This window comes from Cheilinus undulatus, linkage group 15 (genome assembly GCF_018320785.1).
Source record: "Cheilinus undulatus linkage group 15, ASM1832078v1, whole genome shotgun sequence".
In the NCBI taxonomy this organism is placed as follows: Eukaryota; Metazoa; Chordata; class Actinopteri; order Labriformes; family Labridae; genus Cheilinus; species Cheilinus undulatus.
In genome coordinates, this window is record NC_054879.1 from 22,875,680 (window position 1) to 22,895,828 (window position 20,149).

A 20,149-nucleotide genomic window follows, 5' to 3' on the forward strand; every position below is an offset into this window, starting at 1 on the left:
TATATGTAGTTGCTTGGGTCTGCCCCATGCCGCGGACATGCCCACTGCTCAGAGTGACAAAACGATCTGTGGATTGTCCAAGCAGCCTGGAGACACAACCAGCAGCCAGGAAGGCATAGGGAATGGGGGTGGTGGGCTTGTACGCTTTGTGTGGAGCCCATCCCCACTGTGCCGCGACATGCAACATACCCACGCACACAAACGCACACACTCCAGCAAACACAGCCTGCGTCTTTATCCCAGAGGCATCGAGAGATGACAGCGAGGAGAGACGCTTCACAGCCGGAGCACAGAGCCAAGGCTAACCCACACTGCTTTTCTCCCTCCTCTCGACAGGAGCCGGAAAAAGGGCCGGCGTCCACGGCAGGGATCCATGCCAATGTGGTGGGGGCGGTCCCCAGCTCAGGGGCTGCGGACGAGTCGTCTGACAGCGAGGCAGAGCAGGAAGGACCCCAAAAACTCATCCGGAAAGTGTCCACTTCAGGGCAGATCAGGAGCAAGGTAAGACAGCTCTGCTGTATTCATGGTTCAGTCTGAAGCTTCGTGTTTGTCTGATTTTCTTTCCTGAAGGAGACTCAGCAGGGATTTGTGCTGTTGGAGCTTGTTGATTGTATTAGATGAAGTCTTAGTGATGTCAGCCATTTGATTACTAAATGGGCTCCTGAAGCTGATCTGTAGTGGCGGCCATATAGAAAATGCTGTCCCAGACTAACTTTAGATCAGCAGGTTAACAGAGAAAGAACTTGAGCTAAAGTAGGTCTTAAAGGACACTAAACCCAGTCTTTATTATGTAGCTGTTTCCAGAAAATGTAATCAAATGTATGTTTGGTAGATTTGAATCAGCTGAAATACTGTTATATATTTGCTGAACATGTCTGAAGGCTCACAGTTCTCTGCATCCCTACAGCTGCCCTTCCTACATCTGACTACGTGAGAGGACAATGATCTGGTTCTCACCTGTGACACCTTAGCTTTCGTGGCCCACTTATCCTTTACACTGTAAACGAGCAGCGTCCTCCTCTCACACCAGTGCATCCACTTAATTATTGACCACTCCACTCCATGCTTCTCCTACATTATTCAACACAGGGATGTATTTTTAGAGACGTGGAACTCAGGGATGTCTGGACAAACTTTTCTTATGTTGATTAACCCCATGAGTGAGTAAAGGATATAGTACACCTGCATTATACATAATCCACAACTTAAATTACACTCACTTTTGATTTTAAACTATAAACTTCTTTAAATTTTAACTCTTTTATGACAAACATTAGTCAAGAGTTTCTGGTGTAAAATATGAAAAACACTTAACCTTGCAAAGCAGATGGATACGCCCGTTTCCTTGTTTTTCACTGGCGAATCCATCTCGTAAAGCTCCCATCTGAACCGTTTGGGCCCAGTTAGAAAGTGACAGGACCAATCAGCTACGAGGGGCAGTACTTTCAGGTGCAGCAGAGTTGTGACGTAAACATGCAGCAGCAAGAGGTGGTGCAGTTATGGAGGAAGATATTCGTGTGGATGCTGCTAAAGCACCAGTTTTATCAGAACTTGATAACATTTCTTCGTTAAAAGAAGAACAAAGAACAGCAGTGAGTTGTTTTCAAAAATGACAAAAGCCGAGTACTTACATGTCTATAGTCGCCATGTTTCGTGCTATTCTTCAGTAGCTGCACACGCGCAGCTTGCTAGCGGCTACGTCACATGCTTTGTTGCTCTGATTGGCCCGTAGAGATGTGATGGATAGAAAGTTCACCCAGTCATACTCTCAAACGTTTCCTATTGACACTTTCCTAGATGGATGTGTGAAACACATCCATCTGGCGTGTCAGGTTAAAAAACACTGGTTTCAGTATAAAAATATACCTTTAAATAAATAGGCTGTATAAACATGGACGCAGTCTCAGTGACATCACCCATTGGTCTCCGGAGGGGACTTCTGAAGCCTATTGATGGCAGCTGCCATATTGGCCATGCATTCTCAGACTATGGCAACGATTCCACAAAGAATCAACAGAAAACAGAATCATTTTTGTGTTTTATGTTTAAAAAAAATTCAGTGTTCAGACAACAACATTTTTTTTCCATTGTGATCATGGATCTGCAAAGCTGGAAGATCTGAATGCTGTAAGAGGAAAAGATCATGTTGACTTGTACCACACTTGCGCATGCCCACATCCTCTTCCTTTAACCCTGTTAGGTGGGCGTTGTTGTATATGACAAAAAGAGACACATTATTCAAAGTTAAATAATTTTTGAACTAGAAATTGCAGCCGGTATGTTTTTTTTCTGAAAGCCTTCCATTGTGCCAATGTTACAACGCTATTCATGCCTTCGTAGCTCTTACAGAACATTTTCCGACGATCCTGGAACTTGGCTGACTTTCGGGGGTCTGCAAATATTAAATCCACCCCGGTTACTCCGACAAATGTCTTGGTATCCATTTATAATCCATATTTCAGTCATTCCTGCAGTTAGTGGCTGATGCTGTAGCCATATCGTCTGTCTGGACTGTGACAACTGTTCAAACATCACGTTATGCTTTGCCGAAAGCGCATGTGCACAATGTAGAAACTGTAGAGAGAGACTGAATGACTTATGATAGAGAGAAAGAGACACAGAGAGACCATGATGTGGTCCTCAGAGTCACAGCAAACAGGAACTACTTTGAATCATTACTCACATTTCCAAAACCCCAAGGATTTTTTTTTTTTTTTGTCAATATTTTGAAGACTTATTGTCACAGAATTATTTTTTAAGTTCTTGGTTCGAAGGAGATGATAGGACAAGTTTGCCCTACCCCTAACCCTAACCCTAACCCTAGTGCTTGGAAAATATATGTCAATAAGTCTACTATGTGCTTTTATTTTCAAGGGCATGTCTCCATCAGGGCTGGGTAATGAATCAAAAATTTGATTACATCACAATATTGCCTGCTGCAATTTTCAAATTACACAAGTTGCAATATTTTTTTTACCTGAAACTTGTGTCAAAATACCTCTAAAAAACTTTTTTTGCAGTAGAGATGTTATGCATTACATATCCTGCTCAATTTTTGTAAGTTTTTCGTATTATATATGAGAATATCATAAAAAAGGATCACTCCCTTCAATGCAACCATTCATATCCACTTTGCAATACGAATCAAAATCATAACGATTACATATTTAAAAAAAATACTTAAGCTATACTTACTCTAATTTAGTCTAATATTGTGTTGGTTACAATATAGAATGATTTATTGCTTGTGTTTGTTAGAAAATACATCAGATGAGTAACTTAAGAAATAATCGCATATCAAATCACAATCGCAATATTGGGGAAAAATATCGCAATTAGATTATTTTCCAAAATCGTTCAGCCCTAGTCTCCATTTCTTTGTTTTGTCACATTGTTTGCTCCATCTCAAGTTCAAACTGCACCAATTTTTTATTAAAGCATTCGGATATGAGTGAAATAATTGAAGACATTTGGGTCGCAATTTTATTGTCAAGGTTGTGATGATGATTCCTGACACTAGGCCAGTGAGAACCACTGGTCTGACCTCAAATTTCCACATACAGCGAACGCGCCACAAACCGCTAGCGAATCGCACTTCCGAGCAAATTGCTCCCTCTCTAGTCTATCAAAGCATTTCCACAGCCGGCGCTCCAGACCGGCAGCGGTGCATGCCTGGACCAACACTTCGCTCCGCTTCGTTCGAGATACACTGCAGGTCTATTTTCAGTGCCAGCCGCTGCCAAACCACGTCAATACCCGTCAAATTGCGGGTGAATAGTTGTTTCCCTTGGTAGTTAGCACCAGAATAAACAGCAGTCATTGTTAATATTGCTAACCAGTCCTGGTCAAATGCTCTCTCGTGTCGTAACACTACCTACTACCACTATTAGCCACTGTGGCTCCCAGATGACTACTGCTTTGGTACTGTCATGCACTTTAACTTAATGTTAATGAACTGATAGCACCAATAATATCCTTAGAGAACCGGGGGGTGGGGGGGGGGGGGGTAGTGCTATTTTAATGTAGATATGGTTATAAAGTTGTATGTAGGCTGTGGCAGGTTATAATTCACATCTAACTCAAACAGTAAGTGATGGTGCTCAGCTCAGGAGTGCTGGATTTTAACCTGCAAACAAAGATCGAAGGGCAGCAGTGCTAGCACTGCTTTAGTCCACTTTCTGCAAACTGGCTCCACATTGTTTACCCACTGCTGTTGTGATCCTCAATTCTGGATGTTTTCTGGATGTTTTCTTAATATCAGTCCACTTCAAGCAATGAAAAATTGCATTTTATTGGATTCGAAATTAGTTGCTAAGAAACTTCACTAGCCAAAATGCAAGTAACGGTTGCACTTCTCATTGTCGTATTAACACGGCTTAAATCCAGTCAACCTAATGGCTGGACTGTCTATAAATACCTATAATCCTCCATAAAATCAAAATGGATCATTTATTAATACTGTCAGACAAAATGAAACAAGGATATGAGTTATTGTGATCATTTTGTCTTTTTTTACCAGGCTGTAAACGAGTTTATTTCTGCTGTAAAAATTGATCTTTAAAGGCGGGGGTTTGCAACAAGCCTCATATTTACAGTTAAAAAAATGCCAGTTTCATTTCCACATCAGCTCCATTCCTTTACAGCAGAAGTTGGTTTTGCATGTTTTAAAACATGCAAAAAATATATTGAACATTTTGACCACGTTTTTCCATTTACAAGTGGAACAGAGCTGAAAATACTCCCCTTGTCAGCTGATGTTTGTCCTGATTTCCTGATTCCATTTCTCCTCCCTTCCAGAGTCTGATTTTACTCTGTTGCTTCTGAAGTTTCAGCAGAAGTTTTAAAAGTGAACTAAAGTTGATGTTGATACAATCGTGATGATGTAACTCTAAATGCAGGGATGCTAGTTGCTAATCTGCAGGCATAAAACCCATATAAACCTAATTTGTTGTGCAGAACTATATACAGCAGGCCGCATGACAACCTGCAATTATCTCCTGCTGCTATCACAATGCTTTAAGGCCCTTGTGCTGTAATTGTCTCTGTGCTTCACATGTTGACATCAAGCTCACAGAGGCTTCAGAGATGCTGTCGTGTGGGTCAGTGGGTTTCTGTGTGTATTTGTGTGTATTTGTGAGTATGCTAAGAGTTGCTAATGGATCATGCAGGCACTGACTCACTGAGTGTTGTTCCACTGGTTTGTTTGCTCAGCCCTGTGTGTGCACATGCATGTGTACGCTGCCCATCTCATCGTCCCAGTCCGTCCACTATCTCTCTGCTGCTTCGGTTGCTACAGACAACCACATCTCTCAACTCTCATCGTGCAGCTCCATGGCGATGCTGCCTGTAAAACAGCTGCTTTTGTTTCAAAGGGATTACATTGGTCAAATATGCTGTCTTCTGGTTGTTTTTAAGTGCGCCCATCTGGTTTAAGATTTACAAAATGTTGCAAATAAACATGTCAGTAAATCAACACTGATGAGAAGTGAGAAGCCAAGGACTCTTCACAAACTTGACAACCGGTCAGCTCTGCATAGAGGCGTTAAAAGCATTTCTCTGTACTGGAAATGTAAGAAAAGCTGACAGGGTGGCTGCTTGTTTACCTGCAAAGAGAATCATGAAAGATGCATGCGGTTTTATCAGCATACTAAAATATTTAGCACTTCTTTGAATTGGGAATTTTCACACTAAAATGTGTACTTCAATTAAAAATGACTAAAACTATGTTGTATATTTTTTAGTTGTGCATTACTTTAGATATTTTCTAATGTTTTCAAGCAAGAAAATCATTCATTTTACCAACCTAGCCCCCATGATACTTTTATTATATATTCATATGAGATATTGTGTCATGCAGGCAAGGGGTGCACAATAAGCAAGAGGTGCAGTCGCAATGTGTGCCATTTGCAATTACAATTCTTGTAACTCTGAAACATTTAAACATTTTCGAGTTGCTTGTTTCCTCATAATTGCTGGACAAGCATTTATGGATACTTGATGTGGGCTGCACAGCGGCGCATGGGTCAGTGCTGTTACACTATAGCACGCGGGTTCTGGTTCGTTTACCAGTCAGGGCCTGTCCAGATTTGGATTTTTTCCTTATGCATGCATGGGTTCTCTCCAGGTACCCCAGCATCTTCCCACAGATCAATGACATGCTCGTTAAGTTAGCTGATGACTCTAAATTGCCCATAGGTGCGAGTGTGAGCATGCCTGGTTTTTTGTCTCTGTATGTCAGTCCTGCATTTGACTGGCAACCAGGTGGACCCTGCCCCCTGCCCAATGACAGCTGAGATAGCTCTTATCTTGTTAACAGAGTAAAGACATTATATTTGTATTTTCTCAAATGCAATAAGCTTCCATACATTTAGCAGTATAGTAATAGTATAGTAATGGCCTCTATAATACATATATTGCTGTGTGTTCTATAGAGAATCCCTGCAACCTTATATTTAGTGAAGAATTTTGGCTGTAAAACCCAGGTTTTTCATTAGATCAACTATCTGATGATTGTAACAACCAAACCACTCAATAATTGATTCATTTTTTAAGCCCATTGAGAGCATTTTAATTGAGGATAGACCTCCCATCATCACTGACTTGCATCTGCACCTCTCGCATAAAGTATCTGCATGATTCATCTGAGTAGCCTGAACAAGGAGTCTACAGTACTGTGCAGATCTTTTTGGCATGTTTGACTCCAAAAATTGCGGCTGGAGAAGGGTGTAGATGTGGTAAGACACCTGAAGGCACCATTGGTTGGGAAGGTGTATTGAGTATTGCCAGGGGCATGGGAAAATACTCTGTTAAGAAAATAACAAAGCCTACACCGTTAGAGTGGAGTAAGGGGCGGATGTGGGTAGCAAACATGGCCTACAGTCCAGGCGGCTAAGGTATGCACAAGCCCCAAAGTGGTCATGTTGTGGATGTCCCAAGGGCCATAAAACCAGCAGCAGTCTCCAGGTGTATCCCCGTGTGTGAAAATGCCCTGACATAAGAGATGCCATCAAGCTTGACCTTGGTTGCTGAGCAACACAAGTGTGTTGACATGTGTCAAGCTTCACTCTGGCTGCTCCCCACCTCCCCCACTCCCTCTGGTTGTGGCATATTGGGCCCTGTGGTGAATACTTAGTGTGAAACCTTGCCAGCTCCTTCACCTGATGTCAAATATTGTTTATAGCAATTTAAAACCCCATCACAGCACATCAATATGTCGGCAGCCATGGTTGCTGCAGCAGACTAGAGATGGAGTGTCATTTTTCTCATGACTCTAATGTGATTTGACTGCACATAAAGGGAATCTGATACTCCATCTTATGGCCACTGAATGTTGTCAGTATGCGTCTGTGTTGGTGATGGCTGAGGCTGGAGGAAAAGTGTTTTTAGGATGTCAGATTTTCCCCAAATTTTGCAGAAAAGTACAAAAGTGGTTCAAGGATGATCTGACTAAATTTTGGAGGTCAAGGGTCAAGGTCTTTAGGCCTCATTGTCAACTACTTTTCTTGGTCCACCATTCTACCTTTCCTGTCTGGCTGTTGTATGACGAATGGAGACATAAAACTACCAGGTGTTAATTCCACTTTTTCTCTTATTTCCTCTCAAGTTAAAGCAGTTTTTTTGGTTTGCTGTTAAAAACTTAAAGCCAGAAAAGCAAACTAAAAAAGCAGTCATGTTTTGATAGAAATGGACTGTTAAAATCTGTTAGTTTTGAGAATCAGCCTCTTAAGCACCTCTCCTCTCCCATCATCTCCGCTCTTAGCTGCCTCTCTGTCTTTTCAGGCTTTTGTGCTGCAGCTGATGAGAGCTTATAAACTTGTGACTAATACTGTAGCTGTGTGATGGAAAGCAGAGCCAACAGAGCATCAGCGCTTTCTGTTGTTGCCACTGTTGTTGTTTAAGGGAGTGGGAAAGCTTTACAAACCAGACGTACTACAATCCAGGCCTGAGAGGGACCAGGATGGCAATATTCACCATCAATCCAAGCTTACTTGTTGTCACGGTTTTAATTTTTTAAAAGTTTAATACCCTTTTACTTTTCACTGAACACTCAAAAGGCAAGGCAGTGTATTCACAGAGCACTGTGTATTCAGGGTGGTTTACAAAGATAAAAAGAACAGAGCATTACTTGCATTTAGTAACAATTATACATTGAAATGCAAAATACATTGAAACAAAATGCCCAGCAGTAATTAATCTGACCACTTTTTAAAAGGCAAATAAAGAGGCAGTGCTTTTAACTGATAAAATACTAAAATATAGCTGAAATGAGATTCCTCAGGAGGGTGTCTAGGCTCTGCCTTAGAGATAGGGTGGGAGCTCAGACATCCAGGGGGAGTTGGAAGTAGAGCTGCTGCTCCTCTGCTTCAAAAGGAGCCAGTTGAGGTGGTTTGGGCTTTGGGCATCTGATTAGGATGCCTCCTGGTGGCCCCCAGTGGAGGTCCTCCAGGCACATTCAACTGGGAGGAGACCCTGGAGTATACCCAGGACTCACTAGAATGATTATATATCTCATCTAGCCTGGGAGCGCCTCAGAATCCCTGAGGAAGAGCTGGAAAATGTTGCTGGGGAGAGGGATGTCTGGGCTGATTTGTTTAGCCTGCAGCCAACATGACCAGACCCAGCTCCGGATAAGCAGAAGAAAATGGATGGATGGTTGGATGGATGGATGGATTTATGGATGGATGGATGGATGGTGAACATGCAGAGCTGTGTATAAACAGACTATAGTCTGCAGTGTTGCTTTCATTCTTCATTGGCAAACTGAGTTGCATCAGAGCAGATGATCAATTATCAATCATTTTTGCTCCTTTTCCTCCAACTGTGCATAATTGTTTTCCACGCACTGTTTTCCCCGCTTATCCCCCACTGCACTATTTCACTGTGCTTGGGGAGTGGAGCAGGCTGGCACTGGCAGCGCAACTTTTTAACAGCTTTCCTCCCTTATTTTACCAAAATATACATGAACGAAAACAGGGATATACTGTTTAGTGAACAACCTGCTTGGAGTGAACAATTGAAGAAAAAAGAAGTGTTGAAAAAACCCCGGAATATAAACAAAAACTCATAAATGAAGGAGAAAACAGTCATGATGCCATGTCTGACAGGATGGCTATGACTCTTCTTTAAGCCTAGTAACCACTATGCTTTTATTCAAGTAATGCTGATTTTGGGATAAACAGTGTTCGGCATTGAGGCATGTAGCGCTACATTATGTAATAACGCCGCATTATGTAATAATGTAATAAATTTTCAATTCATTATGTAATACCGCCACATTTTGTAAGCCACTAAGCTGTTAGGGTTAGGGCAAGGTAGTAGAGTATACCCTGGAGCCCACCTTAAGTCCTAGGGTTAAGGTTAGGTGTTAAGTCTAAATCCCTGAAGGGGGATTAGTTAGGCATAAGTCACTAAGCGGTTAGAGTTAGGGCAAGGTAATTGGGTAGGGCATACCTTGGAGCCCACACTAAGTCCTATGGTTAGGGTTATTACATAATGCGGCGTTATTACATAATGTGGCGCTACAAGGCAGTTTGCACTTTTTGTAACATTTTGTCTTATTGTTAGTAGTGAGAGATCTGATGATGCTTCTGAACTCTTCTAAATGTCTCCATGTTGTCTCCATGTTGTTTGGTCTCTCTCACTTTTAGTTGCAGAAATAGCATCTCTTTCTAATTATCCAATGCAGAGCTGAAGTCGTGCTAACTGGTGTCCTCTCTGGTCCAAAGCTGTAGGTGAGCGTAATTGCTGGTCCCAACCAAATCTTGTTACATCCCTTGTGTCATTCTGACACATGTATACCTCCCTGTGTATGTGGTCCACTCACACAAAAGCAATCACAGACAAGGGAATTACTGCTTCCAAGCTGAAGGATTGTAATTTTCTCATCACTGCGGTGAAATTTTAGCATGTAGTGGGAGTAAGAAGAAGCCGGGAGTTTCAATTACACCCCACGGAGACGATGAAGAGCCTTGACAGCTACAGGAGGGAGGTGGAGATGCTTCGTGAAGAACAGGAGAGAGAATTTATCCTGTCTCTTAAAGATGTGATTGTTCTGTTTACACTCTTTCTGGTCATACTCAGGGATGACAGATGATTCGGTAATGGAGGGAGTAAATGTGGGGAATGTGGGCTTTACTTTCAGCATCCTCTGAAAGTAAAGACAAATAAGTAAGCAGTCTTCTTTGAAGGGCTGACCAATTACAGTCACAGCAGTTTACTGTTATCAGTCATGAGTTCAAATTGCCAGACAGGCATCTGTTTTCCTCTGGCACACACAGATATCTCTGTTTTCTGCTTTTTCACTGTGTGGACTTGTTGTGCGAATCGGTGCAAACATGTCTCAATGTGTAATTATTCAAGACAATAAAGCTTTACTGAGAAGAATTTACAGTTTGAGCCGTTTAAACAGAGAAAGGAGAAACTTTTGGGTTTGACTGCTGACACAAGTTATCTCAACCAGAACCACAGCATTATACTGATTTATACTTCTGCATTAAATTTATGCTGTAGCATACACAGGTCTATACATGTAAATGACATACACCTCTTCAAAAGTGAAACTACAAGTCAAAACATTTCAGACCACAATCGCTGTGACCGGTCTGCTGGTAGCACTGTTGACTACCAGTCTTTTAGTCAGGTCTACAGGCCTACTGTGTGTACTCAGCTCAGCTGTGGGATAATGACTGCAGATGATGGTTCAACTTGTCAGATCTACTGTACTTGTGGGCATCTCGATGTGCAGTTCCTCACACATATGTGCCTCTCAGTGACCAAACAAGTACAAAATTCCCCCCTCAGCTGATTCAGAGACTGCTCTTTCTTTATCTTATCTTTTTGTCTTTACAACAAATGCAGTATAGTCATCTGCTGGTCAGTATTTATCAGCTCCAACTCCAACATAGAATGGAAATGTGGCAGCAGGACCAGGACGTGGCATAAAAGTCACTCAGCCAAGTAGTATAGTGTTGAGGAGTATTGCAGAGTGACACAAGCACACCATTGCACAAGTATGTAGTGCTCATGACAGTTTAAGCAGCAACGGCATAGCTACAGCTATACACAGGGATCTCTAACAGTGAATTGACTAACATGACTAAGATACATTTTGAGTGATCCATGCATTTGCGTGTGATTCAGTTGGTTTCACCTCAGCGGTCCCTGGGCTACCCTCACACAGTTGTGTGTGCATCATGTTGGACTGTCTCTCAGCTAGGTGCTCTAAAGAACTGATAGAGAGAGCAGGGGAACAGGAGACAGACATGCAACAGTGATTAAACTCTGCATAAGTTTTCATATGCATGACAATTTTGGTTCAAATACAGTACCTGCCTGTCATATCAAGCTAAAATTTACTCATTAAACATGCGGCTGGATTAAAACATACACATCGAGTTGGCCACGGTGCTAGTTTTGTTCGCAGAATGAAGAGGAGAAAATATCATCCCTATATTCTGTGCTCTTTTGTGTATGGATGGGACACCTCTCTACAGGAGACACTCAAAACATCTTCTCTGCCAAGACAAGCTGTTAGTGTGGCTTTTTGCTCTGGTTTTAACAAGAAAAGTGGTCCAGCTATTCCTACAGTGACATCCGAGCTAACAGCTACCGCGCTAGCAGCTACCGCGCTAGCAGGCCCTGGATATATGCTGACCGTAATGATCGGAAACCCATACTGATATGGACCGGGAGTAGAGCCAAAGCATCTTTTCTGTCACAGAAAGCTTTCAGTTTTGCTCTCTGTGCATGTTTTAATGAAAACACGTCCAGCTCAGACAACACCGCTGCTGCAGCTAAGTCGAAGCTAATCCCTCCACTAGCAGGCCTTCTATACAATCACTCACAACAAGTAACCATTTCTCCCTTAACTATCACATACTCATGCCAAAGTAGGTCAACAGAAGAGTGAAAACATCTCTCCCAACTTAAAAAGCTTATGTGGTTGTTTTTATTTGTTACGTCCAACAGAAATGTGGTCCAGTTCTAGTAAACTGCATGTAATACTCCAACTATATCTGCAGTATTTCTAGCAGTTGAGGCAGCCATTAGAGGGCTTTCAGTACAAGCAAACCCAACTCTGTATGGTATGACTCTGAAAGTAGCATCACTCACTCAGTCACTCATTGAGTCACTCTGACACAGACAGAGCGATCTGAGGGGCTGACCGCTGAAAGCTCCAGAAAAGAAAACCGGCCTTTTTTTAAGGTAAAGAAACCACATTAAAGCACAGAGCAGACTGTTAGTTCACGTAAGGCTGGTGGAGCTTTAAGAAAAGAGAGACTGGTGCTGTAGATCGCCAATAGGGAGTCCCTGGTTTAAGATCATTGATGGTCAAAAATGGTCGACCATGAACTAAATCTGCTTGTTTGACTGACTTCACGTCAGTTTATTGTCAGAGGAAGGACGTGGGTCCGTTCTGCTCTCTTCATTTAGCCTTTCAGGGAACTCCTGCTCTGCTCTTATCCACCAGCCACAGCTGCTGGACTCATTTGAACCGCCTGGGCCTTTTGTCTATTGTATAAGCGTGTGTGTTGTTAGTAGTGTGTGTCAGTGGCCGGGCAAAGTGTGGGTGTAAGGTACACGGTGCTCAGGCTACTCATTTCTCTCTGCCACTCACTCTTTCGCTCACTCGCTGGTCGCTCTGTCAGCAGAGGAGCAGCACACACACAGAGGCGAGCACAGCAACTATTTATAGATCACTTCTGGCCTACTTGGCAACAGGAAGGAGATGTAGACAAGGGAAAGGAACTGTGGAGGCCAAGGAGGGACAAAATAGAAAATAGAACGGCCAACTAGAGCAAAGTCACTTCTGCTGCTCTGGCTGGGCAATGAACTAAAGTTAGACTGAAAACTTAGAAAGTTTCAGAGTTTTTATTCAGAAAAAAGACCAACATCTGTGAATTAAATAAGCTTGACTGCGTAAAGATGAAATCATTTCAAATCACCAGTGGAGATGTAACTCAGTGTCTGCAGTATTGGGTGCATACTGCGGTTTGCTTTGACCAGTGGTGCAGAAGTTGAACATGGGCTGTGTCTTCTGGTGCTTGTGCAGAAAGCTCAATGGATGTTGCTGACAATCAGCCTCCTCTTTTTCTTCTAAGGTCCTGTTTGATCCTGTGAGTTTCTATGAGATCTCATGTCTGTGGAATCTCCACTGTGAAATCTTAACTCCAGCAGTTGGGTCTCATAGTCTGGCTAGATTTTGTGTGTATTAGGAGGACTATAATGTTAAAAATCAGCTAAAACAGTCCTTATTCTGTGGTGTCCCATGCTTTAAGAATCTGTTAAGATCTGAACAATGGTCTCATGTAAGGCTGGTCTAAGATGCAGTGAAACCCAGTGTGGTAACAGCGGGTTTTCCTGAAGATAAAAATACTCGCTGAGTCTACATTGCTGTAGCTTCTCCTCTGCAGTGACTCACCTCCCCCGTTCAGCGAGCTAGCTGTTTCCCGCTCTGTCTGTGCCTGTGTTTGTCTCCGTCGGTCATGAGGTGTTCATTAAGCTCCTCGGTCATATGTGCTCTCCCCTTCTTCCACTTGGATTAGTCCACAAAGCGGCTCATCCTACGTCATGCGATATGTTTATATTTTCATGGAGGAAATATTTACAGTGCTGTGCCTCGAGCGTCTTTAAGAGCAGCTCTTTCTGCACTCGCTCACCTCTTGTTTTCTGCAGTAGCCAAAAATCTCTAAATAAGAAGATGACTTCACTTTGTAGTCTGAGGCAGGCAGCAATAAGGCCTTATAGGGAAGTCAACATGGAGGTATTTCACCTTAATCCACCACAGGAATTCTGTCTGCAGGCCTACCTAGGAAGCAGGGTATTAACATAGGTGGCCAGCAGGCTCACAGTACTTACAGTTCATACTCATTCTTATGTGTTTTTTCCTTCCAGTCATCATTTACGTGAAGGTTTCTTCAGTTCAGGCCTTTTTTTTTTTTAATTCCTACACTGAAGTGAGCTTAAAATAGTATTTATTTTTTAAATGGAGCCCCTCGATCTCTGTGAAGGATGCTTTTCTAAAGAACACTCCAGATTTCTTTTTTACTAAAAGGAGGTTTGAAAATGTGGTGCTGAACCAGTAAGAATGTTTTGTTGGTTGGTGCATTATTTCATTTAGTCCTTTTGGATTTTATTGATCCATTGGGGTTTTAAGATTTTTTGAAAGATAGAGAAAGAAAGTTTTTTTTCTTTTGTTTGTATGGTCACCATGTGTGTAATATTTCACTGACACGAAACTGAGTAATCTTATCTTCCTTTAGCCATATGTGCCATACTTAGTACATTTTATATTAGTATTTGAAAATAGTATTCATATCTTCTATCCTTTGTGCTTTGAACATGGCTTTATTAAAAATATTTTGTAAGGGTTTCAAATACAAACAACTTAACATCTACATCTCAGCTGTGTGCATTTTCATGAAATTTTAAACATTTCTATCTGGCAATTATTCTATTGATTGCTGGTTTTGCCTGATTTCTCTGTTTCAATCAAATGCATGTCACCAAATTATTACTTACTGTATTTAAGACTAGGCAATGATTGTAATTTAGATTAGACTGATTTATGTCCTACTGCAGTTTTCAAGTTAGAAAAAGTGCAAAATTTCTTTGATCTGAAATGAATGTCAAAGTTCCAGTTAAATATTTTTTTTATGTTTTGTAACGGAAAATTAATGCTCTACACTCTTGCAAACAATGCTCTTTTTTTGTCTACAGTAGTTTGCAAAAAAAAAAAATCCTTGTTTTTGGGTATGAATTAGAAATGAGAATGACATAAAATGATCATTCCTTTCAATGCAGTGATTCATGTTGAATTTGCAGGATGTTTGAATAATTGCAATAATTCTAGAATCATCCAGCCTTAACCGTAGTATTTAGGATAGCCTAATGCAAAACTGAAAAACTGTAATTCACATACACTTATTAAACTTTGGATGCTGCAGCAGATTACTCCATTATGACTCCATTTTGGAAAAACGTGCATGAACTTTTAAAAAAAATATTGTGTTCTCTAGGAAGTATCAGTCAGAAATATGTTAAAGTAAAGCTGCACAATTAACTAACTTTAAATTACAATTATGATATTGGTCTTCCCACAACCAAAGAAAAAAATGTTAATCACAGTTGTTTTTGATTTTGATCCTCCGCACATAAGCAACTCCTTTCATTCCTCAGTTAAAATTATTATTAGATTAAGATTTATTTTTGGGCCTTTCATACCTTTATTAGATAGAGGAAGGGCAGTGGATAGACTTGGAAACATGGAAGAGAGTGGGGAGAGACATGCGGTAAAGGGCCACAGGCCAGATTCGAACCCGGGACGCCCACGTATATGGGTAGCGCCTTAAACCTCTTGACCATCTGCGCCCCAATTAAAATTATTTTGAGAAATGAATCAGCCTATTTACATCATGTTTAGGTGAATAAATGTTCTGTTTTCTCCACCTTGGCAAATGAACTTTTTTGCAATAAACAAAATACTGGAAGATATTCCCAAAGTTGCTGCCTTTAAATAACATTTGAATCATACAATCATGATTTAATCATTTTGGACTGAAGTCTATTTTTATCTTCCTTTTTTTTATCTAACCCTTGTCCAATGAGATTTGTTTATGGTGATTGTTAGAGCTGAATGATTTGAGAAATAATCTAATTGTGATTTTTTCCTTAACATTGTGATCATATGTATAATCTGTACTCATGTCTATATATATATTTATTATTATGTATGAATATATGTGTACATTGGTGTACACAATAATAATACACATAAGTGTCTCCCCATTTCCAATCTGTAATATATTCAACATGTACATAACAGCTGTAAATAGTATATGTAATTGTTTGATTTGTAAGTTACATTTCTATATTTCCTATTTTGTATTTATTCATTGTACTAATTGAATTCTCTTTTTACTCTCTTGTGTGCTTTGTTTACTCTACTGCCTGCTGCTGTAAATTTGGAATTTCCCCTTGTGGGATAAAGGAATATCTTATCTTATGATTATGATTTAACTTGAAATTATTTATTTTTCTAGTTCCTCATCTCATGTACAGTGCTTAACCAATTTATTAGACCACCACCCAAAGTGAGGTTTATGCCACAGCTGCCCTAAATTAACAGCATTGGTAATTACCAAAATCATTTTTTTATGTTTCTGCAATGGTTAATACACCAATATGTAGAAGATCTTTAACCCAAATGTTATTTTTAATGCTAAAATGTAATTATTATTGTTATCCATGAATTTTCAAATTTACTGATTTACAAAAAAAATGAAAAAAGCACATAATTATTTCTTGATTAATACGTCAAATTAAAGTTATTTACTTGCATTCCTGAACAGAAAAGTTCGTTTTAGTGGTTGAATGTTATGCTTGATTAATTTTTGACTTCTCAGAGAAGCCCAGTGAGCCAGCTCAAATTTGGGTATAAAAAGGTGAATTCAGTTTGAAATTCCTCATTCCTGTTCAAAATGGTAAAACGTGGAGAGCTCACTGAAAATTAAAGAGTTCGCATAAAAGCACTTCATGATGCTGGATGGTTTATGAGACAAATATGACAGGTGGTCTAATAAATTTAAGCACTGTATGTCTCAACAAACAAGCAATAAATTATTCTGTATTATAACTTGGGCTGGGTAATTGATGAGGATTTTAGGTCTTTTCAACACAAAAGCAAGGAAAGTAGGATTTTTTTACAAGAAAAAAATTACACTTGAAAGTTTGCATGATGTGTGGAGCAGGACATCTCCTCTGCAAAAAAATGAATTAAACTGGTATTTTCAAACATGTTTCAGGTCAAAGAAATATTGCAACTTCTGCAATTTGAAAATCGCAGTGACTGTGCTGATGTTTTTGTGTGCAGGAGTTCCCTTTGCAAATTTTGATGATCAAAATCATGAAATGACTCCCCAGTATCCACAGGATTTCTACTTTTGTTTACTTTGTATCCAAGCAGGTTTCTTGGTGATCTTACTTGGACTTATATGTGAATTCTGGGGATGTTAAAACCCTCATTTGATGTGTTTACGTCTGTGATGAGCATGTATGCTGCAGCAGTGTTTCTGTGTTTAAGTTGACACAGCTGGTGGGCAGGATGTCAGCTTCAGGCCTCCATTTCTGTTTGTAATTCTCCCCTTAGAGATCAGCCTTCCTCTGCTATAAATATCCTCTGTGTCTGTGCGTATCCAAAGAGAACCATGTTCTTCCTCATGCAGCATTTCCATCCCACTGTCCACTGCTCCACGCACCGCTGTATTTGCTCTGTGAGTGTTTGTGTGTGACATGATGGTGGCTGTAATGATGACGAGTGTGTGTACTGTGGTTAGATTTGATGTGACAACACACACATAAATACTGGCTATACAGAGATCAACAGTGTGGATCCAGAAGTAAAAATCACACTCACTTTCCATGTTATAGATTTGATTATTAGCCATGATTAGGTCGTGATTATTCAACTGATACTGAGACCATTACTATTAAACACCATCACTCATTGGTTGAAGAAATCAGAGATGCGTGATATTAGCAGTAGGGATACACGATATTGGATTTTTTCTGGTATCCATTATGCCGATTTACAAATTCATTTTAGTCAATACAGATATTTAAATATGCTTTTCAGACAAGAAATTTCAGTCCTTTTGGACACACTTTATGACCAAGGAAACAAACTTTCGTCCTTAAAAAAAAACACTTTAAAGTTTAAAGAATGAGGATAAATAGAGAAAAAGACCTCAACTGATAAAGGTCTGTTGGTTCAGCCTAAAACTCCAATAATTTCTTATTATATATGGACAAAATTGACAGTCAATGTATGCTGAAATACACAGGCAAATGTTGGCAGAAATTTTGATATCTGCCAATACTGATACCAGACCATTAATATTGTGCATCCCAAATTAGCGCCACAGTATTTTCGGCATTGGCAGAGGTTAGCTTAAAAAGGTTGTGATTGCTTTCAAGAGATTTACAACTGGACTGTAAATGTCAACCTATATTGGCTCAAATATACACATATCAAAGTAAAACATCCACCTTAATTGACAAGGGCTGTTGCATAATCTCTTTTATTCCATTTCTCTTCTTCTCCTCCTCTTCTTTAAAAATAACCAACATGTTGAAGTCTTTTTTTGGATCCTAAAACTTGCATTTTGAAGAAGCATTTGTGTGTAGTGGAGTTGGTCAGTGGGATGCTGTCCCCTCTCTCCTCTCCCCTCTTTCCTCTATTCATACTTTCATCCTCTTCTTCTTTTTCTGTCTCCTTTTTTTTCTCCTGCTGAGGGGTTAGAGGTTGAGTGAGATGTGTGTTTATAGCTCTTCAGAGAAATAAGTGCTCTCTATGTGCGTAATGGGTTGTCCTTCTTGTTCTCTTGTCGGCCTATTCCTCAGCTCTCATGCATGAAATTGATGCCCTAATTCAAACGCTCACACGAGCATAAACAGAGCGCACTTTTTTTTAATCTCAATAGCTGGAGAGAAAAATCCAACCGCAGTTCAGATCAGAAATGAATGAATGAATGTGAAAAATTGAAGCTTTTTGTTATTTTCCCCAGCAGTTGTTTAAGTATTCATGCTTTTGTTTTCTCTCTGCAGACGAGCATAAAGGAGGGGTTGTTGCTGAAACAGACAAGCTCGTTCCAAAGGTGGAAAAAACGCTACTTCAAACTGAGAGGGCGAACTCTCTACTACGCCAAAGATGCCAAGGTGGGCTTACCTGGAGTTTCCTTATCCTACACATTTGCAAAAACACGTCAGTGTCTGTAAATAGTCTTTGGTTAGTTGAAACAAAAAAAGCTGAAAATATACAGTGCATTTAGGCAGTATTCAGATTCACTTTTTTATTTTATGTTGCAACCTGATGCTACAGTCAATTACTTTCATTTTTATCCTCAATAATCTACACCCAGCACCTCATGATGACAAAGTGAAAACAGAATTTTAGACATTTTTGCAAATTTGTGGACTTAGTTGAAGCACCTTTGGCAGCAATCACAGCCTGGAGTCTTTTTGAATATAACTCAACAAGCTTTGCACACCTGGAATGGGGGATTTTCTGCCGTTCTTCTTTGTTAATCCTCTTTAGGTTCAGACAGGTCGGATGGGGGCCGTCAGTGGACAGCCATTTTCAGGTTTCTCCAGAGATGTTGAGTAGGGCTCAAGTCAGGACTCTGGCTGGGCCCCTCTAGGACACTCAAAGAGTTGTCCCTAATCCACTCCTTTATTGTCTTGGCTGTGTGCTTAAGGTTATTGACATGTTGGAAGGTAAACCTTGGGCCCAGTCTGTGATGATGAGCACTGTGGAACAGGTTTTCATTGAGAATATCTCTGTACTTTGCTCTACTGAGGTTTCCCTTAACCCTGACCAGTCTCCCCATCCCTGTTGATGAGAAACCACCCCCCTGCATGATGCTGCCACCACCATGTTTCATTGTTAGGATAGTATTGGGCAGGTGATGAGCAGTGCCTGGTTTCCTCCAGATGTAACGTTTAGATTTGTGGTCAAACAGGTGAATCTTGGCTTCATCAGACCAGAGAATCTGGTTCCTCGCAGTCTGAGAGTCAGTCAGGAGCATTGTAAATTGTGTTAAACACTGATGAGAGGCTTCCATCTAGCCACTCTGCCATCAAGCCCAGATCAGTGGATGGCTGCAGTGACGGTTGTCCTTATGGAACATTGTCCATCTCCACAGGGGATCTCTGGAGCTCAGTGAGAGTGACCTTCAGGTTTTTGTCTCCTCTCTTACAAAGACTCTTCTCCCTGATTGCTCCATTTTGTCAGACGACCAGCTCTTGGAAGAGAGCTGGAAGAGTCCTTGTTGTTCCAAACGTCTTCCATGTGACAATTCTGGAGGCCACTGTGCTCTTGGGAACCCTCAGTGTAGCAGAAATGTTTTTATAGCCTTCCTCAGATCTGTGCCTGTCAACAATCCTCTCTGCAGTTCCTTTGACCTCATGACTTGGTTTTTGCTCTGATATTATTGTTAGCTGTGAGGCCTTCTATAGACAGATGTATGCCTTTCCAAATCATATCCAATCAATTCAGTGCACCATAGTTGGAAATCCCATTTACGTATGTAAATGTGATATTTCATTTTTTAGGAAATTTGCAAAAAATCCTATAATTTTGTTTTCACTTTGT

General features: G+C 40.6%; 1 protein-coding gene across 6 annotated transcripts in view; it reads left to right on the plus strand.

The window, feature by feature from the left end:
- dgkh (diacylglycerol kinase, eta) overlaps positions 1 to 20,149 on the plus strand; it is a 102,274-nt gene that overhangs the window by 3,793 nt on the left and 78,332 nt on the right. For all 6 annotated transcript variants that reach the window (XM_041807142.1, XM_041807140.1, XM_041807144.1 and 3 more), the window contains exons 2-3: positions 337 to 501; positions 18,604 to 18,714. In XM_041807142.1, the coding sequence (XP_041663076.1) occupies positions 337 to 501; positions 18,604 to 18,714 (276 nt within the window). The remainder of the gene's footprint in view (positions 1 to 336; positions 502 to 18,603; positions 18,715 to 20,149) is intronic.